The sequence below is a fragment of the Anas platyrhynchos genome, chromosome 5 (genome assembly GCF_047663525.1).
Source record: "Anas platyrhynchos isolate ZD024472 breed Pekin duck chromosome 5, IASCAAS_PekinDuck_T2T, whole genome shotgun sequence".
Classification (NCBI taxonomy): Eukaryota; Metazoa; Chordata; class Aves; order Anseriformes; family Anatidae; genus Anas; species Anas platyrhynchos.
In genome coordinates this window covers 46,367,392-46,394,955 of record NC_092591.1, presented here as the reverse complement: position 1 = coordinate 46,394,955, position 27,564 = coordinate 46,367,392, and the positions used below count along the sequence as shown (strand labels likewise).

Here is a 27,564-nt window from a genome sequence, read left to right as displayed (position 1 = left end):
CAAGTGCCAGCGCAGTAGCTGCAAGAAAGACAGCCCGTCTGGACGTGTGTGCTGGGAGAGCTCCCAAACAGAGGCAAACCCTCCCCAAAAGGAGCGAGCTGACAGACGGACACACGGAGCAGCCACCGACTGCTCTGGCCTGCAGAGCTGGTGACCAAAGCACAAATTAGCACCACCACGCGCCGAACACAAGTGGTTGGAGGACAGCCACCAAAAACCTGCCGTCTGAAATCCATCTTCACACAGGAGGTTAATCAGAAGGAATAAACAAGGTAATGTTTCCAGTGCCGTGTATGCGATAATCCCCAGTGGTTTAGTCATTACAGCGAGAAACCAAGCCGTTAAAGATAGATCAGCCTAAGAAGCTGAGCACTTCAGAGCGCAAAATTAGCTCCGTGGTTAGCTTCCTTTCCCCACGTATTGTAGTAGACAATTATCTACAGAAGTCAAAACCAGGCCAACGTTTTAAAAGGGCCACAAGGGGAATAATACAACGATTGCAAAGAAAAAGGCAAACAATGGTTAGGTGCTCGTATTTGTTTAAGTCATATGCACAGTGGCAGTCATAATGAATACTAATTTTGAGCTCTGCTTTATAAGGCATGCTCCTAAAAGGAACTTATTTTCTAATTATGAGCTCCACTGACCATGCACATTAAACAATGAAAACAAATGGCAGCAGATACCAACGCTGTGACAGCCCCATTATCTCTCAGCAACGCGGGAGGATAGAGCTGTTAGCCACTCTCACAGGCAAAACTCACTGGAAATGTCACCGCAGCCCTACAGCTGCCAGTTCATCCTCTATCAGCACCAGAAACAATTAGAGAAAACAAATATGAAAGTTCTTACATACCAACAACATCTACAGCTTAGAGATCATGCCCTTAAAATGCTATTGCTAGCTTTTCAAGAGGAAAAAGCTGACACAATCACCCTCAAAGCAGATTGGAAAACAACTGGAATTGTGCCTTCTTCCTTCACGTTGCCGAACTTTGAAGGATTCCCTGCTCACCCTGTTTAGAAATGCAGTGGCAATGAAAACAATCTTCTAGCTAACATGGTCTTCAGGCACAAGGTATTGCTGCTTTGCCACAGAGCGCTTAAAGCATCTGACAGTCCTTCATTATATCCCCACAAGCCGGTATTGACAAGCTCAGCAGTGGGGTGTTTTTCAGCTTTGAGGAGCATCTTCTTGATGTCATCTCAAGGCCCAACTGAGCCCACAAGCAAGAGTTTGATGCTCCAGAACCTCACCACATGCAGCTCTCCAGGCAGGGTTTTGTTTCTTATTTTGCTGGATGCATTAAGCAAGAACTAGAGAGGCTCGGTAGTTTGGGAAGAGTTTCCACTTGCAGTTTCTGCCCTGCAGCAAGCGGAGTTCAAAGCCAAATGACATTGGTGAGGGCAAGAAAACACTACCTGGTTTTGAAGCTACGGGAAAAGTGAAAGATGCTCAGCCTATGGCACCAAATATAAATAAATAATAAACACAACACATCCTGACAAACCTGCAAGTCAGAACCATATTACTGAAGAGTTTTGAACCTGCTGCATTACTGCTATCCCGGAATCACAAGTCACTGCAGATAAACATTGAACCTGCAAACTGAACTGAAGCCCACAGGTCCCACAGGTTGTAAAAGCTGCTGTTTTTTATCAGTGGACTGACTTACAGGTATTTCCTAAAGCAACTTTTAGCCTAAATATGCAAAAATTTTAGCTTAAATATGCAAAAATACTACCATCTCTATGGGGCTGAAACCAAAAACCAAAGCTACAGGACTGCAGAAGGAAGCACGGGCCTCTCCCAGGAGATCACACAGGATGGACACGTGGATGGTGAAGAGTTGTGTTTGGAGGACTTTTGAGTTTTCCTCACCTGCAGTGCAGGCACGACATCTGCACCGTGAGAGTAGCAGCTCACTTCAAGCTGGAGAGCAATCTGCTCAGGTCCACCTCAGTATTCCCAAAGTCCAGGGCTAACGTCTAGTAAGCCTGTGTGGTTACAAGGAGCAGGCTTTCAAGGACAATAGTATGTGATGAAAGAATACTCAGACACAGGCTGTGTAAGGCTTTTTGCTGTCTCTGCACCGTTGCATCTTCTCTCTAGGATAAAGGAGCAAGCTGGCCCCTTGCCTTTGTCTGAATTCCTGAATAGAGAGACAAATAGCAGTAATACAGGCATGTGCTTAAAAACAGGATTCCTGTGCTGATTCATACTGAAGCGAGGACAGAGAATGACACATCCTATACAGCACATTTCAAAAGTTTTGAATGAGGCATCCAATTTCCATTTCTTTTAATAATAATAGATTGCCTCTCTTCAGAAAGGCCGCTATTCCTATTGTAGTTCATAAGAAATGCAAATTCCCAGTAGAAAAATACATTATTCACTTCCAGCGTGTGAATCAGGAAAGATTTGCATACGTTAGCAGACTGACTCAGAGGTGAGTTCAACTAATACCTATCGTATAAAAAATTAACTCTGTGATCCACCTGTTACACAATAGCAGCGAGTGACTGACATCATACAGCAAGAGAAATATTTTGACCTATCGCATAACACCCCAACACACAAGGCAGGATTTCTTTTTCTGTGCCAGCACACAAGTGTAACCTAGCAACAACCAGAGGCTGTAGCCTCTTTCAGGTACATCTGACCCCAATAAAGTGCTTCTTTTAGTCCCAAATCCCTAACAGGTTTGCCTAACGAAGTAGCAAATGAACAGCATTCCCTAGGAGATGAATTAAAGAGAGGAAGATATTCCAGAAGGTTACAAGTTCGTCCAATTTCGTTTTTCGTGCAGTGTTCTCCGGGTGCTTCTTCTCATCAGTACATAACCAAAACCCTGCTTAGCTCCAGGAAGTTTCCCTTCAAGTCCAGGATTGTGATCCTGCTTCTTGCCTTGCTCCCTGCTCCGTTCCATCACCGTAGTCAAGGCCCTCCTTGCTTGCATGTAAACTACTCCATAATTCAGATTTAAGCTTAGACGATTGAAAATTAGTTTTCAAAATGCACTACAAATGCAAATCAATTGGTGATGCACACACAAGCCCATCATCTGATTCCCATTGCATTCACTGCGATGGGCCAGGGCCACGCAGTTGGAAGATGCACAGTGCTCTGCAGAAAGCAACGTGAGCTAACCCAACCCCAAGGAAACAGCACCCTAAGACCCAATAGCTAGCGATCAGTTCAAAAACTGAAGCACAAAAGGCTGGGCATCTCGTCCAAAATGCTTGTTTAAAAGCATCCCAAACGCCAAGTAGCATATTTCCATTGTTCTAGCGCAGTGGAATCTGAATAATTTAGATTAAGACGTACGAGCACTTTCTTTGAAGCACATTAACAGGACACTGTCAGACCAGAAGCAAGCAGGCACATTAAGTGGGAGTCAGGCTGAACAAAGATAAAGCTTCAGCCCTCAATCCAGCGTTCTACTTGCAGCATTGGACAACACTTTAATGAGCATGAAGATGTATATGCTAATGCACGACGCCCTGTCCTCTGACCTGATAGATTGCTTGCATTCCTCATAAGAAATTCTGCCAAAAAAAGGACTTTAAGGCAAATGCTGTTGTTTTCTCCGTGCACTCTGACTAGATAAAAAATGAACACTGACACATACTTTCCTAACTATCCAGAGCTTAAGGCTGGTAGGAGAAATATTTTTCTACATACATCCAGGGCAGTGCGGGACCACTTGTATTGTAATGCTCGATTGTATACCATTCCCTATTACATGGTTAACTGACAATCAGACACCTCCTTCCCTTCACAAAGGCCAGGTCTTCAAGAGTCCTCACGTCTACTACAGAGGCTTTGCACAACAACCAAATCCAGCACAGGGACTGCTTCTCCAGTTACATGCTGAAATGAAAGCATACACCTCTGAAAATCTAAAGGTCTTAAAAAAGGAAGTGGTTGGTTTTGTGTAGGCATTTTTAGGTGAGGAAGACAAGAATGATTGAAAAGCTTCATCTAATAACTAGAGTTTTGTGTTTTTTTTCCAGACCTTAAATCCATCTCCCATCTATAGATGGGCACATATCTTTGAGAGACAGCAGGAAATGACAGTCACAAGCATAATAAAGGATCATCTGGTCTGAAAGGCTTGGGTTAGCTTTTTCCAAGTGTGCTGACTCAGTTCAGAAACTAAGCAGCAGTAAGGCATTTCTACTGGAAAAGTGGTGAGTAAACCTACACAGATTAAGAAATACATTGTTGGTGCTTTCCAAAATTGTCTGCAAGTCAAATGGGCAAGAAACGTCTGTTACAAGGTCATCAGCACCTTGTTTTTTTCCCCTTAATAAGTGGCAAAAGGAAAATAAATTTCATCTACATTAGTGGCTCTTCCGTATGGGAATTTAATACCAAAATACCTAATTTAAAAAAAAAAAAAAGTCAAACCTGCAATCTACTACAGTTTTGGAAGCCTCTCTCATCCAGACTTTGCATCAACCCATGCAGCATCCACAAGCATTAGGAGCAGAACCTCCTGTGAAAAGCCTGCTAACTTTTCTCATTCTATTTATTTGCAGACCCAGGTTAAAAAAAAAAAAAAATCTTCAGCTGAATAGCTGTAACACAAGAGCTGTTCCCAGAAGGCATCAGCTCAGAATTTATATAAAATGAAAACCACACCAAAGATCAAAACCCAGCAGGTCAGCACTGAGTGCCTCACACCAAAGGCTGGACTAAGTGCTGAGGAGACCCAGGCTCTGTGCCCAGCTGCAGGCACACCAGAGACATCCCCTGCCTGCCTGTTCCCATTTGGTGTACAGGGTCCTAAAGTCAAGAGCTCTGCCTCAATGTTACTAGGATGCCAGTAATCAGCAGGGCAAAGACTAATTCGTCCTTCTCCGTGCCTGCGATAGGAACACGCTGACACAAAATTGCAAGATATCAGTAACTGTAAATAAGAGAGAAAATAGATAATTAAGGCAAATTAGATTTGGAAGAAAACATTGAGGGGAAAGGAATAAAACAGCTCTCCATCAGCCGAGACATCACTTAGTCATGATGTGGAGTGCTCACACCTGCTCTGCCACAAACTCCCACAGCTCTGAAACGCACTGCAGCATCACCCTGACACCTCTCCTTCTGCCAAGCCTAAGCAGCATAACAGGATCACTTTGCCATTCAAGTTCCCATTTAGCTAATCCCTGTAACACCTTCACATCTCTACTGTGCTTTCCATGCCAGGCCCCAGGAAGCGCAGCAGCCCCGCGGGCCTGCCTCCACCAGCCCCGAGCTGCTCAAGGCGAGGGCAGTCCTGCCACCACACAGACGTGGCCTGGGCTGCTGGCACAGCTGGCATCCTTACTTAGCGCTGTGCTTACACACTCACTTGGGCCTCACAACCATCATAGTCTGCTCCCTGCTCCCTTTTTCCCCCCACCTCAGTGTTTTCTCTACCACGGGCCTCGATTACCGACATGTGGTTTTCGGCCTTGCTACGTGAGGTAGACGCAAGGCAGAACTCTGAGCTAAGGTGTTCGAGGGACGAGACTAGCAAGGACCTGGGAGGAAGTTCTCCATGAATGCCATAGGTACAGGGAATCTCTAACACACACATTCGGAAAGCCTTTCGAAGTGCTGCTCCCTGTGCCTCCAGAGACGAGGTGGCCTTTGGAAACGTACCACTTTGGAAACGTACCACATTTGCTTGAAAATGCCGATTCAGCTCTTTGCTGAATAGGAACCCAAGTTACAGAAAATAAAAATCCTATATTTACTCTGCTGTATCTTGATAATCAACCTTCCCGGCTCCCTTTTTCACCCCCTCAGTGGTGGCTGCTTATCTGCATTGCATCCATGCAGCCCTGCCTGGTTCAGCTCCGGCCCCGTTACCGCAGGCTTGGCAGGTGATGCCAGGAACATCACTGCTGTTGTCATAAACATTCCTTTTCCTGATGTGATATTTCCAACCATCTAAACAAACAAGTTTATATTGCACCTTTCAACAGCCAAACCAGTCCTTTATTTGAAACCCAGTGGTGACAAGAACATCTAGCAGCATAACACCTCCTTCCCGATTACAGCTGCAGACAGCCACATGGGTTGGTGCCAGTTAAGCATAAGCTTCTGTCTCCACAGAAATGAAATAACCTTTATAGGCTGAAAATGAAGGAGGAATAAGCCGAATCCACACTGTCAGGTCTCGTAACTCAGATTAGTTACGATTCCCAGCTCCTATTCTCCTGCCACCGACCACACACCTCTGTGCTAGAACCAAAGAGCCTGGACAAGCACAGAGCTGCTCCACGCACCCAGAGCTGGGGCACTCACCCAGGCTGTCTCTACAATTAACTCCTAACTGAGGGCACGATGAGTATTTGGCAGGGCCAGCAATGACCATGACACTCATTCACATGCCACAGCAAAGTGTTGAAGTGCCGAGCAGAGCTCCAGTCTGTGTTTCTGCAAGCCTGAGCCTCCTGCAGTCAGCCCTACACACCCATCGCCAGGAGGCTGCCCAGAAGTTTACCTCTGTACAGGGGACAACTCTCAGCTCCCCCAGAGCCACCCAGCAGGCTGTTCTGCACAGCACAGCCAGGTATGACCCTGCAGTTGATTTGCAGTGGTTATCCCACCCACCGAGTGATGCCAAACTAACTCAGGAAAAAAAAATATATTACTATTGTTACTGGGTCTTGGCACACCTACCTTCACTCTTCTTACTACAATGACTGCCAGAAATCTAGAAATCCCTTATTCCCTGCCCAGGGATAGTTCCAGGCACACCTCAGGAATGCACTGAGCAACACCCCGACCACCCCTCAAGCATACCAATGCCACCACAAACAAGGCAGGGCCAAACCCCTGGTCAATCCTTTCTCACTCATTTATGCAACATAAAGGCATGGAAATCCAATAGCAAACAGCCCACCAGCAAGTGATGTGGCCAAGCAATGTGTCCAGCAGCTGGCAAGCTCACCAATTTAATGACAAAACACCAGTCAGCATAATCAGGAACCTGCTCAAAGCGGCATCAGCAGGGAAGAGCTGCTGCCATGGATGATCTGTTCCACCAGGTATTCCACCACAGCTCTCCCAGCAGGCAAGTTAATAACAAAGAAAGCTACAACATGGATACCATCACCTGCAAACCACTGAGATGTCAGCTCCCCTAATGGGCTGGAAGATGAAGGGGTAGGAAAGAAGGGGAGAACTGCCCTACAGCAACAGACAATTGTTTTTTTTTGCCCAGCATAAATCTATGAAGGAATTAATTCAATTATTTTTCTTTATGCAATAGATAAAAGAATACTACCGATTAACCATCCAAACAAGAAGCGCTGGCTATTACAGCTGTGTTCTTCCCTTCTCTTTCAAAAGATATTAGCTGCAGTTCAGATACTTAAGCATATAAATTCAGCCAGGCATGTTTAATGAAAGCTTTACCTTCTATCATGGCGTTTTTAAAGCAGAGAATAGGCTGCCTTTTACCCTTCCAGCATCATAATGAAAAAGTAACTCCTTCCATGGAATTGAAGAAAATACTGTGGTTAGCAAAGCCTTGTTGAGAGACAGATTAATTATCTACTTGAATGTACATGCAAGAGTAAGCTTACCACTGCTGAAGGAAAGAGAAAAAAGCCAAGCAGTTAGGAAGAGGCAGTGGAGCTGCAGTGCTAACACCCTCCTCCCTTGGGCCTTCTGCAGGCTCAGTGCATGGTGCTCAGACACAGCAATAAGTGAAGTCAGGCTAGGGGACTTGCTTCCCCTTGAACACGACATGGCAGGACCATTCACAGCCCACAGTGCTGCCTTACCACGCAGTGCAGCCCCACGGCATTTACCAAGGGTGGGGAAACCACATTCTGAGTGGTCAACCCAGACGGAAACAAAACAGCCTCCAAAGCAAGTCCTAAACTGCAGCCTCAGAAGAGCACCAGCTTTCTAGGGACTAGATCTTGCCTGGAGCTTTGCATAGCCCAGAGACACCCAGTGGTTGAATCGTACATCACAATCACGTGCAATTCGTGGTGAGGCTAGGGACAACATCCTCTCAGCTCATCATCTACTTACCAGTCTCAGACCGAGATGTCCCTCTGCTCACCTCCAGCTCTCGGGTGAGGGGTGGGAATGGGTAGGGAGGTTTAGGGAGAGATCTGGTTCTGAAATCAGTGACAACTGGCATTAAAGCTCAGAGAAAGCAGGAGCCTGAAGGGCACACCAAGCTTTATCTTGTACCTGTAGACATCACCAGCATCCTCTGGCCCTTCCTGTGCCATCTGCTCATGAAGTCCCTGAATGCAAGGCTCTGCCTTGCTGTCTCTGGCTGACGTTAGGTACCCATTATGATGGTAACCATTATGATGTCTCTGGCTGACTTTAGGTAACCATCACCTGCAAGTGCTGTGACGTGCTGAAGGTCAAGTAAGAGCTAAGTGCTACTTGTCAAGCTGCCCTGGCCACTGCCATGGCTAGCGGCAGCAGCTACACCACCTGGCTTGAAGCCAACTTAGTAAGCCATTAAATGTGGTCAAGACATCTGCAACACCAAACCGTTACACGCCCTTCACGTTACTAGCGGTACAGGACAGCCTTAGAACTAGAAAAACAAGCAGAAGGAGAAAAGGGATCCAACTGGAAACACAATTTGGAGAGCCCAACAAAAGTATAAGCAGAGTTTCCTTTAACACAAGTAGCAACAAAGGAACAGCAGGCAGTGTGCACAGCGGGTGTCCCATGCTTTGCACGGGCTCTCCGACATTAGGCTCGGCTCCATCTGACTCAGCTTCAGGCACTCCTGTAAAATACCCAGGCTGGGCAGATCACAGCAGTCAGATTCCTCCATGGTCAACGGACAGACGGATGGACACCTCCTCCCACCAAGATGCAAGTCATTGTCCCGACACAGACACCTTCCCAGCTCCTGTTGCAGACCTTGCAGTTAAGTGGCATGAATCCAAGCCAAAGTATATTAGGAGCAGCTGGATTAGACACAGCCAACTAAGCAGGATCAACATTATGCTCCCTTACTTGGCCTGCACTGTTGTTAAATCTGAATAGCGAGGCTCAATCCAGATGAAAGTGAAATGGCGAAAGCACAGTAATCTCCAGAGGGATGCAGAAATGCATATTTTAAGCTTCTTTGTGGCTCCTTATGGAGAACAGCAGGGCAAACTTTGTGCATGTGGCATGGGTTGTAAACAAAGACAAATGCAGCCTTCAGCCAAGTTCCAACAAAGAAAACTCTGCTTTATCTTGAATTGAGTTGTCATTTTAAGACTGATTTTTGGAAATAGCAACTACACTGTAGCAAGAGATAAACATCAGGAAAAAAAAAACAATAGGTCAAGTACATGAATAGTTGACCTTACCGTGATCATTCTCCCAGAGACTTCGGGATAGTTTCCGTCCCTGCCAAAAGGCTCAGAAATGCAGCAGTAACCCAGAAACACTGTGGTGACTTTCTTACGTTCATCCAAGTATCAGCTCAAACACCCAGAGGCAACAAGGAAGGCACAGCACAGGAGACAGGTTAGCCAAGTGGATGCAACATGGCAAAAAAAAAAAAAAAAAAAAAAAAAAGACTCAAGTCTTTCATGGTTTTGGCTGGGACAGTGTGAGCCTCTATGAAGAAGATTGACTCTGTCCCAGCCAAAAACATGACAGAACCACAGCTCTTTCACTTCCTTGCTAGGGAACTCACACTTTCTGCCTCACATCCCATAAAATAAGCTCGCTCTTCCCCAAAAAAAGGTTGGCCAACAAGTGAACGCTTCTGATAACCCAAGGGTGTTCCCAGAAGCAGGTCACGGCACACTGCTGACAAAGAAAGCAGTATGAGGGGATCCCACACCCCAACACCCCCTACCCTAATGCACATTCCTCTGAAAGAGAGCGAGGGAAACATTTCCTGTATTGCAGAAAACTTCAAGCCAGAGCAGCTGCATAAACCCCAGCAAAGCAGTGAAGAGGCAGTGCTGATCACTGACAACAGCACACAACTTCAGGATGAAACGAGGGAGCATAATCAAGGAGCTTGCAACGCTCGACATCTTTTCTTAAGCAGAAGGTGGCATTCAAGGATCCTACTAACCCTCTTCAACCACTCTTCTGCTCTTCTATCAGAATTAGAAAATAAAAAGAAGAAACTGGCAGGGGACAAAGATAGGTCAAGTGCTGCCCCTGCTCCCCGCTGCTCGGTGCCCCAGCTTCTCTGAATTTGCCTCTCTCCTCCAGCCCTACCCCTGCCATCACCTCCCGGCAATCCCGCAGCTCAGAGCTGAGGCACTTGCTCCACATCTCAGAGATGCCATCTTCTTCTTCATCGGTGACATAAAAGCAGCAAAAAATTAAGAGGGAAGGTTCCTATTCCCTCTCTCCTCCTGCATTCATTAGAGCCTCATCTTTTTCTCCGCAAAGCTTTTAAAAAGGAAAAAAAGGAAAACAGATCTGAAATGAAATGGGAGGGGTGTAAAGAGCGTCTGGAACAAAATACCATATGTGCAATCCCTCTTCTCCTGTGCCATGAACTGCAGAGGAAAACAGCACCTTCCCGAGCAGAAGCCTGCTCGGGGCTGTCTACCAGCTAACGGCTGCCTGAAGGGACTGGGGGTGAAGGGGATGGGGAAAAGGAGGGGGAAAAAATAAAAATCCCACTGCCCACAGTTAGGAGAAGGGCCCCTTTCAGGGACTGTGTGTAGGGAGGCTGCAGAAGGGACAGCCTCGCGGCCTCCCTGCCCGGGCTGCCCAGCTGCTTTCCTTGCAGGTCGTGAGGGGCTCACTTATTTTCGTTGGCATAAGCTGAGAGGGAGAGCTGGTCTGATCCACTCGGCAGCAGCAGGACACCACGAAGGCAGCTCTACAGGCATACATCTTGTAGTCCTACAGCAGCGCACACATCACACATGCTCTCAGAAGTTTTGCAAGACACCTACCACTGCTGCCGATAAAACCGCTCCATCTACAGCCAAACTCTCCAGCCCTCACCCCCATCATCCCCGCAGCCCTACATCCAAGCAGAACCCTGCTTGGCTTCCTTCACAGCTCCCAGCTCCCCGTTACCTCATATTTCCACAGCAGCCCGCCCTGCCGAGGCAGGGGAGGATCTTCCCTCCCTGCTGCCATCACCGCCTCACTACACCCGGTCCTGGTCCCAGCCCTGCCCAGGCAGCCCAGTAGCAGACCCATCGCACGCCGACCCTTCAGACAGAAAATATTAACCAAGGATATCGCTCCTTACACTCCAGCTGATTAGATAGTGCTAATCATGTAAGTTTTCAGATGTTTCAGAGAAAAACTGTAAGTTCTCGATTCAAAAAACAACACAAAAAAAGCGGCACCACAGCCTTCGGTGACTGCTAAAACCATCAGCGTATCAGCTGTACGAGTAACATACTGGAGAGGATTTTCTGGGACTTTTTATTATTACTATTATATCTGCAGAAGGCAAGCCAAGAAAAAAAAAAGAAATAAACAGAACCAAGCCCTGAATCCGAGCAAGCTCTCTGCAAGCAAATGCAGACACGTTTCAAGGCTGGCAGAACATTGTGCTGAAATTAAGTAATGCGGATTCTGATGGAAACACAATTTTTCAGACCCAGTATGAAATCTGTAAAGCGTGTCACTGAATACAAGCTTCCATAGGCTGTACAGCAGCACCTAAATATTTGTCTTACTGCCGTTCATCCATGGCTGGCACACATTCAAAGACTGCAAAGACAAAGCCAAACCGAAGCTCGGGCTGACTTTTCTACCTCCAATTTGCTCTGCGCTTTTCCCTCCAGGGATCTCGCATGGTTTGGTTTGGATTCCATCCCAGCTCAGTCCCAAACAGAGAGATGTATCAAACCATTTCAATGCACCAACACCCTTCGTTTTAAATTTAAGTATTTGAAATTACTTGGAATGCACATTCTTGACATTTCTGTACCGTTCTGGACAACTTGAATCCAACCACTTTTCCTAAGTGGCTAGGACGTAGGGCAACTGGATGGGGCAAAACCCAGAAGAGCAATTGCAGCAAGACAGACATGCACAGAAAGGAAGCTGTTGGGTGAAGTACCACCTTCCCACGAGAAATGAAGTCTTCATCACTAGTTATTCAAAGTTTGGTGGTACCAAGCGCTATTCACCACGATGCAGGACCAAGCCCTGAGCCAGCAGCACAAAGGAAACTTGAGAGGCAAACACAACCTCGGTCTGACTTCTCCCCTTTCTCTGGGGGCAGAGAAGGGGACAACAAGCTGGCAACCGCCTTGAGGATGGAGAGCAAATATGCAGGGTCAGAGCCAACCATAACTTACACAAAAGCCTACCCAACAGAAATAGTCACCAGCAGGCAGAGTTTACAGTTATATATACACACACAGATGCACGCTAAGGAAATACCACGAGAAGGGGTCATGAAAACCATTTTTCCCCACTGTAACAAATAACTAAGGCAGTAGTAAAGCACAGCTGGCTCTGCCATGGCAGCATGTGCCATCAGAACCAGCACTTTGCATGGCAATGGGGACTTCCAGTTGCCAAAAGCCACCGGGTGCAAAAGCAGTGTAACTTTGGATAAATCGCTACCAGGATGGAGCCAGCCTGCAGCAGGTAAACTGGCTGCATGAAGGAAAAAGCCCTAGGGAAAGGGGAGAAAAGAAGCCAGAAAAACAAGGCTTATTAAAATGTAAAACTCTTTGATATAGAGAATCTTGCGTGCTCTTGCACCAATCAAAACAATGCCATGCTGGCCCAGAACTGGTCGTCTTTCATAAGGCAGAACAAAGGAACCTGAAACCTTTATTGTCTAGCAATGGCTCGCCATGGGTCCCATGAACAAAGTGCCTGGCCGTAACCCAACAGCCACAAGGCTTATGACAGCTTTCTCAGGAACTTATGAGAATTTGACTTCTTTCCAGCAACTCCCTAAGGCTCCCAGAGGAATCCCCAAACAGCTTTTCAAGCCCTAGGAGCTGGACCAGCCGCCAGCAAAGTAGACACCCAAAAGGCAGTGCAATGACAATCCCGCAGCAGGGCAGGAATGCAGGCAGGCAATAAAACTGATGCTAAGCAGGTCCACAGAAGACTGGCCCTAACCATAATTTAAACAGTAGGGCACTGCCAAAACGAAATGGTCATTTACTGACAGAGAGAGCAAACAAACAAAATCCCAGCAGAACAGTAAGAGATCGCAGAAGACTTTTAGAAAGCAAATGATTCACAAGCCTACCGCTGCATCCCGATGAAGAAATCTCCTCTCCTACTTCTGAGCCTGCACCACACGGATCTTTTTGTCCTCACCTCTAGCAGAGGAGCAGGATCATCAGAGCAGTTCTTGCTTTTTAGCACAGAAGCATCTTGCCATCCTTTCTCCAAGGAAGAAGATAGAAGGGAAAGTACATTTTTTCAGCATAGATTTTAAAAGATCAACCATCCCTGCTCTAAACTGACCCCATATACCAGGGGTGTTGCTCAAGGAAGCAGAAAAACATCTCCTTTGCACAAATGCACATACATCCAGATACACCTCTGGCCCAGATGCCGACAGGTGGCATCCTTTGTGTGCTGGCATTCACCAACACTAAAGCACTGCCCTATTCAGTTGTTACAGAGCCAAGCAGAACTGCACACAAGTTTATTTTCAGGGGTTTCTCTCAATGCAAACACAAAAAGCTCTCATGAAATACAGCACTTTCTTAACGTTAAGCTTTTTGTCTTCTTACTGAGAACAGCAAACGCCATAAATGAAGAAAAGAAGAGAAGGAGCTCAGCGAGACCATACAGGCAGCCCACAAGAAGAGGCTGGGTATGGGGAAGAGAACCCAAGTCCATTTGCTCAGCCTGCCACTCATCGGGCCAGGGACACGTAAAAGTGGAAGGTGTCTTTGTTTTTACATTTTCACACCTACTTTGGAGAGAGTCAATTTAAGAAATCAAGATGATTTAGGAGGGGAGAGGGCTTGGGTGCCTGTCCTCAAAATCTCCTAAGGGAGACAGGGAAAATTGTTCTCCAGATAGCTTTAAGGATTCTCTTATTTTCAGTCTGAAGGGATGTATGTAAGTACAATTTTAGATCAGGCAGGGATTTGAAGGCAAGCTGCAAACAAAATTGCAACCTGGCATAAGTAAAGAGCAGCAAGATCAAAAGAGGAACACAAAACCCCAACCAAAGCCATCAGTCCCCGGCCACAGCTCCAGCAGCCTATTGTTCCGAGAAGACGTATCAATCACTACAGACAGCCCTCTCTGATCAGGTCAGATGATTGAAGGCTTTACTTTATTATTCCCTCACACCACCACCAGCAAGCACAGCAGCAGCAGCGTGTCAGACCAGACAAAGGAGCTGTGCCCTTCAGAACAGGCTCCTGAATTACAGCTCCCTGCGGCACGCACGGCTGCGATTTAGCTGCGCAGAGGCGATGCCACGTGTGCCATGACTTACTAGTGTTAAGGAGGCAACACGCCTCAACCGGGACATCCCCAAGTCAGCTTGGTCTTGCCTCTTGCATTTAGTCAAGCTTTTTGACTATTTGCCCCGCTAGGCCACAGCATACCCAAGCACCGTGCACGTGCTGAAGAGCACTAGAGCTACTGGAAGGCTCCACGAAAGCTTGCTCTCCTCTGCTCAGGCCCAGCTCCAACACGTTGCTGCACAGCGTGCAGGCCTCAGGGCATCTCTGCGGCAAGCTGGAGACCCTCCCTAACCTTCCTGGTCCTAGCGCAGCTACACCCCCTGTTCCCCAGCCCTCTGCTGCTCCTGCCATGCTGCATTGTGATTAAAATGCTGGGACTGGCTCTTGAACGAAAAAGAAAACCACACGCAAGCAAAACAGTTTCCAAATCCATATTCATAAAGAACGCCACGGCAATGTAAAGGCTTCTCCCCCTCTACCCACTGAAAAGTAACAGTCCCTGGCCTTTCACGCAGAATATGCAGCAATTTCTTTCCTTCCTGCAGAGCAGTCACAGCGCACGTATCTGCCACCACATTACCTCGACACTTCTTGAGGGAAAGAAACAGCACATTACTCAAACAAAAAGAAATTCACTCCTACAAACTGCACCGCTTCTGCAAAATTCCATTTGAGGCTCCGCAGCTCGAGCGCGGGACCCCCGTGGTTACCAGCCCTGCAGCCTGATAGCTTCAGCACGCCGTGAGCCGCGGCACGTCACCCCAACGCAGCCCCAGGTGGCACGAATCACCGAGCCGAGCGGCTTCGCCACCCGAAGGACACACCAAGCGCCGTACTTAATCTGATCAGAGGCACGGAAGCAGCGCTTCTTCTTGTTCTACAGAACGTTTAGCTGGTTTTAATTTCAGGAGGAGCAGCTCAACAGCCACAGCACAACGATGGGTGCACGGCAGCCCACTCACCTGAGCGGTAACATCACATCCTCTGCAGCAGCCCCATCCTCCTCCCCACATCCACGCTGGGAGGGCTGCGGCTCTGCATGCCAACAGGGACTTCTTCAGGGATAATTATCTGTCCCCACAAGGCAGCACATGGCAGGGCAGCACTGGGGCTGCTTTAGGACACCCAGCTCGCACGTAGCACTTTAGCCCAGACACAGCGAGCTGATGCGCCCCAGCCGGTGGTTTTAATCAGGAGCTGCGGTCCCGTCCCTAGGCAGGCACTTCTGAAACAAGGCTACAGCCACAGCCTTTCACAACACATAAAACACAACTTGAAAGCGAGAGCGTGGTGGTAACACAGCGGGATGCTGCCTTTAGTAGCCGCCACAGGCCACCATCAGAGAGGAGGTACTTGGTGAGAGGGCTCTGCTGCAGCTCCTGGCCACCCCTGATTCCTGCTCCCACCAAGGCTTGCATGATACAAGGCTGGCTAGCAGGCAGGCAGAGGGAAAAACGCAAGCAGCAAGTTTAAATACAGACATAAGCATCCCCAAAAGGCCCAGGGGACAGCCCTCAGCACAGCCTGCTCTCCTGTGCTTTGGTCCAAAACATCCATCAGCGCTGATGGGAGCCTCAGTGATGAGGCTTAGAAAATCCCCCATTCCTCCTCATGAGGGTTCAGGGCCTCACAGATGCCAGGGCAGCCTACTGACAGGGGGCTGCTTTGCTGCAGTTCTCTAAATAAGACAGGGTTGGCAGAGAATCTGCTTGTACACCCAGAGAAAGAAGTTCCCAGCCAAGTTTGGGAAGCACATCAGAGAAAAGGGCACCCAGGAGCTGAAGAAGAAGGCACATATTGCTTTCACCAGGCGAGCACAACATCCCAGAGCTTCTCCCTTCACACGTTAATACTTGACTTGCCCTCACCTCGACGTCACAGTCCGTCCTTTGCTCTGGAAGGAAAGATTGTGCAGAAATGAAAAGCATTATCCCAAGAAAGGGGATTATTTTGTCATCTGAGGACACTTGCAGGGAAGAGCAGAGCTGATGGGCAGCTCCTGTGATCTTTCTGATTAAAATGCTGCCTCGGGATATTACCTCCCCCCAACAAGAAGCACTCAATTAGGCTGTGAGGTATGCACGTAACACAGGCATTATTTTTTTATGAAGTATGTCAATCCAAGGTTGACACTTTTAGCATGATGCGACCTTGCTGAGAACAACCATGACCACTAAAACCAGTCCTAAACCAGTTAAACACCGGCCTCTGAGGAAGCATCCATCCTCCTCCATCCCAACTGTGCTCTTACCAGGAAGAGAAAGGGAGGCAGGGGGCTATGGATGACAAGCCATTTCTTAGAAGGGCTATCTTACCTTTTCAGTATTCATTTTTTATATATGCACATTAGATACTCACATATATATATGCACACACCCCTAAAATTATACCCACCCACCCACTTCAGCAACATCTACAGATACAGGAGCTTGTTAAGCAGCCTCTAAGGCACGCCACGTAGATCCCTAAGGATATCTTCCCAAGTCCACGTGCACCAGGAGCCCCCAGCACCTCCCCAGCACCCCGCTCCTGGTGACATGGAGCAGTGCCTCTGCCCCCCTTCCCCAGTAACAGGCAGCGAGGCTCGCATCCAGCCCAAGGACACCTTAAATTGCTTTATGGAATAGCATTTGCATTTTTGGATGCATCTACGGGACTTCCTCGTACACTCTGTTTAGCAGAGACATCTGTTACTCAATATATATGTTTCATACAAATCCCACCCTCCGAATCCTTTCCATCGGTTGTCACTAATGAAGCTTTGTGTGCAAAACCAAGAGCATTCTGCCCCCATTAGGAAGCCAATTACAGCAGGAAAAACAAGCAATTAACAAGGTGTAAAATAAACATCCTGCCACCTGCCTTTTAATAGCAACCCCACTTCAAACAAGTCACGGTCTCAGCACAGCTTTCGGAATTGGCAACTGATATTATATATGTATTTATGCAGCAGCTGCTCTTCATTGCAACAAATATTACAGGCTTACCAGATAAGGTCAGCATATTTAAGAAAAAAAATATATAGTAGTATTAAACCCTGCTTTGAGGCCCTGAATGTTGCTTTTAATGAAATCAGCACCATCAGGCTTGCCTGGTATTACCGTGAAGCTGCAGTCACATCCCCGGCTTAGGGAGGTTCTCTTCGTTCTCACTTGCTTAGCAGCTTCTCTGTTTGTGTCGCTAAATCCAGGGGCCTGAGCAGCTATTAAGCAGCATATGGGGGGACTGAACAACACGAAGCTGTACTGGGCAGATGACTCTTTCCTCCTTCCATCCTCCCTGCCTCTCCCCCGTGGCTTTCTTCACCTCCCCATCATCGCACACGAAGCCATCTCCAAGCAAGGCAGCAGGGGGAGGACACGGGGACAGAAGGCCGCCCACTCACCAATTCAAGGGCAAAGCAAAGAAGTTCCAGCTCAGGCTTTGCTCCTTGATCCTGGAAACTTTAAGGAAGAAGGGAAGTCCTTCCAGAGTCACCGTGGCAGGAGCCCCTTTTCCTGGCGTGGAGCAGGATGAGTGACAACTTTGGGTTGTTACCCTGGGCTAGAGGAAGTGCAAGAGTGAACCTGGATTTGGTAGATTTGGAGCAGAGAACATGGCTGAGAAAACAGCAGCCCAGCCAAGCCTCATCTTTTTTTATATATATTTTTTAAATAAATATTCCCTCTCCCTCTGGCTCTCCACTGCTAAGTATTTATTCATTAAGTTTTCCGTGCCACATTTCAGCTCCTGACTAATGAACATCCAACTTCATCGCTCATCTCAACATTCACGCAAGGATTTTTTAATTTATTTTTTTAAGCATTCCTCCACTCCAGCTGGCTGTAACGCGTGCTGTACAGCACCAAACCCGCGTGATACCGCTAACTTCTGCGATCACACACGGCTCCGCTGCGTTAGTCGGGGACGGAAGGGGAACTGATAACATTCCTTCGCCCAGTGACCCCGACAAGAGACAGGAAACAGAGCACTCAGCTGCAAACCGAGCCAGCACAGCTACAGGCAGATTTCTAGGAAGTTGCAAGTCAACATCTACAGCACAAAAAACGTTCTTTCACAGAACATTTCTTCTGAAGAGCCTTCAATTTAAGCAGCAATTCATTGTCCTTGAACACGACTGCTACCTAAGAGGCAAATCAGGTCTTAGAAGACCCAAGGCTTCAGTGCACCTCTGCAAAAACAAAGCCAGAAGGACAGAAATAATCGCAGGTGAGAAGCAGAGCCCAGAGCGGGGACATACCTCACCTTGACCAAGCGCAGCCCCCAGAACACAACCAAAACCAGTTCCCAGCCCCACGCCAGCAGTTTCTCACGCTACCAGCCCAGAGGCAGAGATCCCACGACTTCTTCCTACAGCCCCAGCCCCAGCGATAAGGTCAGAGGAGACCCAGTCTGCCAACACAAGGCACAGGAAGTCATACGGCCACTCAGACTGCAGAAGTATTTTAGGATGAGTTCAGTCGCTCAGGTCATTTCAGTGGAGCAAGGGGGAAGACAAGTTGCATGTGGTTTTGCGGTTTTGTTTTGTTTTTAAACAAGCTGCAATATTTTCCCTTACGTTTTGGGGATGGCAGAATAGGGAGGAGGACATGACATACCCCTTGGTCACAAGCCTGGGACTTCAGTGCTGAGAGTAACGTGGAACAATCATCTCCAGCTGCATTTTGTACACCTAAGCACCCCCCCGAAATGCTAACACAGCAATGGTGGGGCAGAACACCAGTGGCTTTCAAAAGCTGTCCACATCACAGGAAGAAGCCTGCGCAGAATTAACCAAGAAGTGGGGCAAATTATCTGCAGCGCCCCACCACAAAGCCTCACAAGGCAGCACGTCAGGAAAGCAGCGTGCAGACCTCCAGCTCAGCTGGTTCTAGGCGAGGCTCTTCTGCTCTGCGTTGAGGAGTCCCCAAAGCCCCCCAGCTACTGTCTGAAAGCCTGAAGAATCAGAGGTGTGGGGACTGCTGCTTGTGCAAAGCAGCAAGAGACCCAAAAGGGGATGAGAACTTACTGACACAGCAAGGAAGATCCATGCAGTTTTGGGATTAGGGGTAACGCCAACTGCTACCACCCCTGCCCTTCTCCAGGAGGATGCTCTGAGAGACCTCATCCTCCAGTTCTGCCAGGTTCCCTTCCTCTTCAGAAGGAGGCTGAAGAGACCTAAATGTGCTAAGTACCAAACTGCAACAGCTGAGTGTCAGCAGCACCCAGCTCACCTGCAGCAAAGGAGTTGCTACACACCGGGGCTTGCTCCTGACGAAGCAGCAGAAGCGATCCCCCTAACTGGCGTTAGCTGCAGCCCACCACACACCACTGGGACCATTAACAGCCACACACATGCACAGTTCCCCCCCCAAACAGACTCCTGTGGTTTGGGAAATGGTCAGGTTAAGCAGAGAATACATGAAGCTGAGCAGAGGATGTTCTCGGTATGCAGCACTCTCTCCAGGTCACAGATCATAAAAATCCTTACGTTTTTTAGGATCAATGAAACTGTGGCCAGAGGAGACCTGTCAGGTTGTTAAACCCATCACCGAGTCGACGCAGGTTATCCAGAAAGGACACAAATTCACATGCAACAGCAGCGCTAAGTTCCCTCCAAAATAAAAGATGCAAAGTTGTATCTGAGAACTAGGTCTGAAAGTTAAAATTCACTTTTGTTTTTAGCAAACAAACAGGCACATTTGCACCAGGCAGCTGGAGGAAGCTGACCTCAGTGTAACGACGTGGCTCTGCCGCGAAGCCCCCGTGACAGCCCCTCTTTCTCACTCCCACTTGCAAATCCCTGGCTCCAAATACAAACGCCTTTCACTGCGCAGCTCAACACGAAAATTACTTTGGAGCCCTGGTGCTGAAAATGCATCAAAGCACAGCCTCCGAATTCTCAATCCCTCCAAAAAAAAGAAATCAAAGGAGGAAAAGAAAAGACGCTTTGGCTCCCGCTGGTCTGAAATAGCAGTAATGACAATAATCTGCAGATCGCAGGAGTGCATCCACCCTCCACGCCAAGTCATTTCGCTCCCTTTGCGTGGAATTGTTCCCGGGACTGCAGAAATTGCCGTCTTTTCATTAGCGATCCGAGTTGGGCGAACGCCTCCGAACAACCCCAAGCCCCTGGCTGTTGAAAGGAAACTATTTGCTCCTTCACGGGTCGGGCTGGGGCTGAGGTTTGGGCGCGGAGGGTCGATCCTCCAGCAGCTCAGCAGCCGAGCAGTGGGGAGAGCCGGGTTAGCGTGAGCCGGGCACTGGGACACGATAATTCAGCTGCCTGGCGGCGAAGGCTCCGTGAGCTGCGTTAACTCGGGAAAATAAGGCAGTTTGGGGGAATTTCAGCTCTGCCTGAGGATCTGTGGGGCTGAGAGCGAGGGGCAGCACTGGGGGGCTTTGTGCTCCAGTGTGGGGTCCGCCGAGCAGCCCCTTGGCCCCACCAAGTTTGGGAGCATCGCAGCAGGCATCCCTCGGCTGCAGGCGGGCGGACGGTGCCTGAAGTGGCCGCTCCTGGTGCTGGTCCCGGTCCCGGCGCTGTGCTCAGGGCTCACCGCCCCTCTTACCCCACAACACGAGGACCCCAAGGGCCTTTGGGACCCCAACGCGCAGCCCTAGGGGCGACGGCTGGGACCCCAAACCCCCCCTTGTGACACCAAATCCCTTATCACGACCCCAAATCCTTCAATTCAAGCCCACAGACCCCCTCTTCAGCACCCCAAATCCCCCTTGGGGACCCCATAACCCCCCCCGGTGACCCCAAATCCCCCCCGTGGTGACCCCAAACCCCAACTCCCATCCCCACACGACACCCCCCAGCTCCCCCCCGCTCTCCCCGGTACCTGCGTTGTGCCGGAGCGCAACAAGTGCCGTGTCCCCGAGCTGCCGTCCCCCCGCTGCTGGCGGTGTCGCTGTGTCGCTCCCAGCGCCCCGGCGCCGCACACGCGAAAGGCGCTCACGAGCCCGCCCCGCGAGCCGCCTCTTCTGAGCCTCGCGGGGCGCCGTCCACCGGCCCCGCCCCGCCCCGCCCGCCCCGGGCCCACCGCGCGGCGCCGGGATTGGGGGCTGGTGCAGGCTTCTGGGGTTTGTTTGGTGTTAAGGTTTTAGGGCTTTTTTTCTGAAGGTTTTAGGGTTGTAACGTTTTAGGGGGTTTATTGGGGGGTTAGTCTTTAGTGGGGAGGGGTTTAGGTGTTTTTGGAGGGTTTTAGGTTTTTAAGGTTTTAGGGGGCTTTTTAAGGTTTTAGGGTTTCTTAAGGTTTTAGGGTTTTAACGCTTTAGGGGTGTTTTTTGGGGGGATAGGTTTTTTTGAGGAGGGTTAGGGTTTTTCTGGAGGGGTTTAGTTGTCTTGAGGGTCTTTTGGGGGGAATTCTCTTCTTTTTTTAGGTTTTAGGGCTTTTTTTAAAGTTTTGGGTTTTTTTTAAGGTTTTATTTTTTTTAAGGTTTTAGGGATTTTTGGGGGGGGTTAGTTTTTTTTTTTTTAAGGTTTTAGGGCTTTTTTAAAGTTTTAGGGTTTGGGTTTCTTCTAAGCTTTTAGGTTTTGTTTGTTGTGTGGTTTTTTTTTTTAAGGTTTTAGGGTTTTAACGTTTTAGGGTTTTTATTTGGGGGGTTAGTTTTTTTGTGGGGAAGGGTTTAGGTGTTTTTGGGGGGTTTTAGTTTTTTTTTCGGGGGCTTAGTTTTTTTTAAGGTTTTAGGGTTTCTTTTAAGGGTTTAACGTTTTAGGGTTCTTTTGGGGAGGGTTAGGGTTTTTCTGGAGGGGTTTCATTTTTTGGGGGGGTAGGGTTTTTTGGGGGGTCTTTCTTAAGGTTTTAGGGCTTTTTTTTTTAAAGGTTTTAGGGCGTTTTAAATTTGTTTAAAGGTTTTTGTGTTTGTTTTGGTTTTTTAACTTTTTTGTTTTGGGGGGACTTTGTAAGGTTTTTGTGTGCATCTCTTTTTTAAGGTTTTGTTGTTAAATGTTTTTATTTTAATTTTTCTTGTGTCATTTTTTTAAGGTTTTGCTGTGTTGTTTTTTATTTATTTACTTTTTTGTGTGTGCATCTTTGAATCCCTCGCAGGCGCCGAGCAGAGATGATCATCCCCGTCAGGTGCTTCACGTGCGGGAAGATCGTGGGCAACAAGTGGGAGGCCTACCTGGGGCTGCTGCAGGCCGAGTACACCGAAGGGTGCGTGGGGGTGCTGGGGGCACCCAAGGGTGCTGGGGGGGCACTCGGGTGCTGGCTGCTCACCCCTCTGCAGCGCCACGGCACCGTGAAACGGCTGTGAAGCAGCAAAAGCTGCAGCCACAGGCTGAGCCCAACAGGTAGCCACGGGTCAGACCCCATAACGGGGGATAAAAAGCAGCCAGGTCCTTAGGGAACGCTTCTGGGTGGTAATAGGGGATTTGCCAAGTGTAACCTCTGCACCCACAGTCCCAGTTATTCACCTCCTAGGGAAGGTTAAAGGAAGAAACAAGCAACGTGGTCAGCTTCACCACCACCGCGTTATGGTGGGATCACTTTTTCTTGCCTCTTTTTATAGGAGGGAAAGTGGCAATTGTAAGGAGTATCTAATGCTGCTCACAGTGCACGCCCCCTTTCAGGTTTTCCTATAAGCATTTCATATTTGCTACTCCAGGATTTTTAGCCTTATCTCAAAGCACTGGTTTGTACTAGGGAGGGAGCCCCTGTTTAATTTGACTGCCCTAAATACCCTAACATGTCTATTTTAAGAAGTCCACGTGGGCTTTGTGTGACCCAAATTGTCTTTTAATAGTTCGGGGAGGGTCTGGCAGTGCTGGGACTGCATCTGACAGGTCTGTGAAAGGTAGTTCTTGAGCAATATTTACCCTGTCATCAAGTTTAAGTATGAAGGGAAAAAAATTGCAAATCAAAACAGTGGAAAAAAACATGGCAGAAATCTGAGTGACTTCCCAAAATCATGTTGAAACCATTAAGTAGAATTAAAAGAGTATTTGTTTTGTGTTCACATAGCTAAGGTCACTAACAGGTTTTTTAAATGGGTAAGCGCAGTGTGTTGAATTACAGAATGTGCATAAACAACACAGCTTTCACTGCCTTTTCTCTAAATCTTGAAAACGTTCTTGGGGCTTTTGACAAACCCGAGTCCTGTGTTAGACACTGAAGCACAGAACAAGAAGAGAAGAAAAGCTTTGAGGTTTAAGCCTCTTTTAAACTTCTAGGAAGTTATGATTAATCTTCATATGGAGTTTGCAGAGGAAAAGATGACTTGTCCCCATCACCACTTATATTTTTCATGAAAAACTGACTAGTGGGAATCACGGCAGGAGAGAGCAGGGAGAAAATGCCAGCGCCCCGGTGGGTACCCGTGTCCAGCACTGCTGCACCCCACCTGCAGCACCCAGCTGAATTCAGCACCTATGCTGAATTTCACGTCACTTCTCATTGTCTAATGCTCTGATCTACGTAGATCCCTCTGCAAGGGCTCTTTTCTCTCCAGGGAGGCAACAGCACCTCCTAGTTTAATGCCAGCGGTGAACGTGCTGAGGATGCATTCCGCAGCCACATCACTGCTGAAATGTTGAACAAAAGTGGCCCTAGAATTGAGCTCCTACACCAGCCTTTTGTTGTCTTTCCTTTATGTAGTTAAAAGCATTAAAACATCACAGGCTGCAAATCAGCTCTCACTAATGCTGAAGTTTATCTGAGCTGCTCTGGTACCACTTGTGACTTCTTACTTTCCAGTTACCTCTCAATATATTTTCCTACTTTCAGCATTCCTCTGCATTTGTGTAGGGAGCATTGGAAGCAGTCCATTCTTACTTCTAAATGCTTACCTCAAAAACAATTGCTGTGGTCACGGGTGTAATTCTGGGGGGGGGGGTATTTGAGCTAATGCAGTTCTGGTATTGTGAAATCAGAAGCAGAGCTCAGCAGACAATGAACCATTAAAATGTTATGGTGCGGTGTTAGAATCACCATTAATTATAAGCTTCAGAAATAAGTGGACAAGATCAGAGAAATAAACTTCTCCAATCAGTTTGTGGTTAAAAAAAAAAAAAAAATCACACCTTTCTGTTTGTCCCTTTAAGTTGTTTTTTGTTTTTTTCCCCTCAGTACTTGGAAGCTAGAGAAAAAGGGAAAAACAACTGAAGTGTTGGTAGTGTTTTAGCTGAAATTTATAGGCTGACTTCTACAGTTTCTGTTCATGTTAGTATTCTGCACCTCTGGAAAGTTCTGAACTTTCAGACACAGCTCTTAAAACTTAGGTATCAGCAGACATCAGATGGTTTTGTTCTCAAGTGTTTTGGAATGTTTTAAGTATCACGTGATGTTATTTATAAACATTCTTTTCTTAAAATTAGACTGTTCGTACACTTCTCTTAAATAACTTCAGCAAGTGCCAGGACTAAAATGGAAAGCCTTGTTGTTTCAGCCCGAGAGGCCGCTGACAGGTCTGAGGGCTAACTGACATCAGAAAAGCTGCAGGAGTTTTACTCCATGCAATTAGGCTGTACTGCATGAAGCCAAACAACCTTTTACCATGGTCCAGCTTGTGCAGAAGCCTCCTCTCACTTGTTAATACTTTAGAAAAGCATCTACCAGCTTCTTGCAACAAGACAATTACAAGTTTTGAGGAATTTCATTTGTTTTAATCAAATGCTGGATGGTTGAGCTACGTGATAGAAATCTAAAGATCCGAGCTGAGTCACATTTCATGAATGTTAAATGCTGAAGGAGTGTCAGACTGGCTTTCTGGTTAATAGGTTGCTGCTAAAGAGCTTGGATAGCGTCTCATCTATAAAAGGTCTGATAGGGACATCCATGGAAGACACGTGCAGCAGTTTAGACTAGGATGACTCATAAAGGGATTTTCTACCCCACTGAAAGAATCTTGGGGAGTCATTCAGGGGGAATTACATGGAAGAACTGTAAAAGACTTCTTCCTGAGCAGCCTGCATGTCCTTGGTTGTATATTTGTGGGGGGCAAATTTTACAAGTGAATGCCATTTCAGATGGGATCTGTAACGGTTTTTATCCTTCCTCAGAATTAGCATCCATAAGGATTAGTTTGCATTTTGAGTTATTTTAGTTTAATCTCTCTCACCCTTTTAAAGTGCCTTAGATCACAAATGTATCTTGCGAAGTAAGCAGGTATCACCCTCAGTTATACAGAGCAGATGTGTTATAATGATACTTTTAGATGCTAAGAATAGCACAGATAACAATGCATGGAGATGCTACTCCTTATTCCTTGTGCCAGGAGACTGTCTTGTGCCGGATTGCTGCCTTCTGCCACACAGCTAGCAGGAGCCACAGCCAGCATGGGTAATTAAGGACTGTCCAGGACATCAGGAGTGGAAATGACTTAACATGTTTCAGAACTGTTCCCGTTACTACACTCAGGCCTCCTGACTGATGAGATTTTTACCCAGATCAGCTCTTCTATTTTCTACAGACTGGTGTTTGTAAAAGATGTTTGTAGGATGAAAACTAAGTCACTGTAATTAAATAACTGGAGTTAGAAATGAGCCGTATTTCAAGTTGCTTTCCAGCTGTGAAGACCAGAAACTTGTTTCTAAAACCAAAATACTTTGATTTCACTTAACCTTGCTCCCATGACCAAGTGTGCCCACATTAGAGGACTAGTTCAGAAGAAGAAATTCTTAAGATCTGTTCTGTTACAATTCTGTCCCTGTGGGAGTTCTCCAGACTTACCTCTGAAAATCTGGGAGTTGTCTCAGCTAGATTCCATCTTTACAGAAGATCACGTGCCTCTGCAGGCCGGAGAACAGGCAAACACCCTGTCAACAGCAGCAAATGGAAAAGAACATTAACAGCACATGCTAAATTTCTTGGTTTAAACTGCAAACAAGTTTTCCTCTATGACTAAACTCAGAGTAATCAGTATGTTGCTTAGGAACACTTACAAGTGGTTCTGACTCATTTCTTTTTTTTTTTTTATTATTTGTTGTTGTTCTCGTTCGTTAATAGAGATGCCCTGGATGCCCTTGGCTTGAAGAGATACTGCTGCCGCAGAATGCTCCTAGCCCATGTGGATCTGATTGAGAAGCTTTTGAATTATGCACCCCTGGAGAAATGAGACGAGAAATGTGCTATGCTGCAAGCCATGTGTATCGTATTTCTAATTCTAAGCTTGAAACTGGACTTCAGGCATTAAAAGATGCAAGCCACCTGTAGTGCAACCACTGAGAGATGTTTAGCTCGCTGCCCCAAACCGCTGACTTCTTCCAAGGAAACAGATGAAGGATGAAGTCCACTTAAGATTTGGAGATTAAAAGTTCAAATGCTTCTTTTTAAAATCAATGCTCGGAGGGTGTTTTTTTCCCTGAACTTTTAGATATTTCTGCCAGCAAAAATAAATGTTTGTTTTATGAAATATAGTCATTTGTCTACATAAAATGTGGAATTAAAGGTATTTCTTCCCTGTAGCCTTTCTGCAGTTGCTGGCTAGGGTTCTGTGTGTGCTTTCATCTCACCACTTGTGCTGGTCCCTTTGAGGTCAGGAGTACTAGTAAGTATACCAAGCGTTTCACACTATGCAGTCAGGGTGGGTTAGAAAGACAGACTGGAGTTCTGGGTCCCAGCAGCAGAATGGGTGTTTGCTTGGTAAGAATGAAGCGTTACTTTTGGAAGCTTGCAGAGCTCCCTTTTCACTGCAGCTGAGGTCAGCTTGTGGTCTCTACCCCAGTTTTTATAAAACACTGGCTGTTCTATTACAGAAAAATGGTTAAAAAAAAATAGCAGTGCTCTGCACTTTAGTAAAGTGTCTGAGCATTCCCACTGAAGGCATTGGGTGGGGGAATTCACACACGCTAGTGTGAACAGGATCAAAGCCTGGCCAAGCACCTGCTCTGTGACTGGTACACACGCAAGGTTACTGCTTGTTAGTGGTGTCATTGGCTTCATGCTGTGCTGTGCATGGAGCGTGGGACTGCATCGCCAAAATAAGCGGGCCCTGGGCACTCCTGGTAGAATGAAAGGCTGGAAGGTCAGCTGTATGTGCAGGGTACCTGCTGCAAGGCAGGCATCAGCCCTGCCAAAAGATTCTGTTTCCTCACCTTTCTATTGCACTGGCAGCTGAAGGCTGGACGACATCCCCTGAGGTTGTCTGACACCCAGGAAATGCAGCATTCCCAGTAGTGTGCGCACAGGCAGGCACAGCAGCCTCACCCCAAAGTGCAGGAGGACAGTTCTTAATCTGTGCACACTCAGGATTCTGTTTAAACAGTGTTTGCCTGGA

The 27,564-nt window shown here is 47.3% G+C and overlaps 2 protein-coding genes across 4 annotated transcripts in view; one reads left to right on the top strand and one right to left on the bottom strand.

Moving 5' to 3' along the window:
* The window catches only part of TSPAN4 (tetraspanin 4), a 393,576-nt gene extending 372,230 nt beyond the window's left edge, over window positions 1-21,346 (bottom strand). For both annotated transcript variants that reach the window (XM_027459702.3, XM_072038961.1), the window contains exon 1: window positions 21,189-21,346. The gene's annotated coding sequence lies outside the window, so the exon portion shown is untranslated. The remainder of the gene's footprint in view (window positions 1-21,188) is intronic.
* POLR2L (RNA polymerase II, I and III subunit L) lies at window positions 21,321-26,752 on the top strand. Of its 2 annotated transcripts, none has more exons than XM_038180099.2 (3): window positions 21,321-21,429; window positions 22,398-22,505; window positions 26,295-26,752. In XM_038180099.2, exons 2-3 carry the CDS (start codon window positions 22,411-22,413, stop codon window positions 26,401-26,403), a joined length of 204 nt encoding a protein of 67 aa, XP_038036027.1. In that variant the 5' UTR covers window positions 21,321-21,429; window positions 22,398-22,410; the 3' UTR covers window positions 26,404-26,752. The 2 variants fall into 2 exon arrangements, with proteins under 2 accessions (XP_038036027.1, XP_038036028.1); XM_038180100.2 differs by having other exon boundaries at window positions 21,397-21,446.
* The last annotated feature ends 812 nt before the right edge of the window (window positions 26,753-27,564 follow it).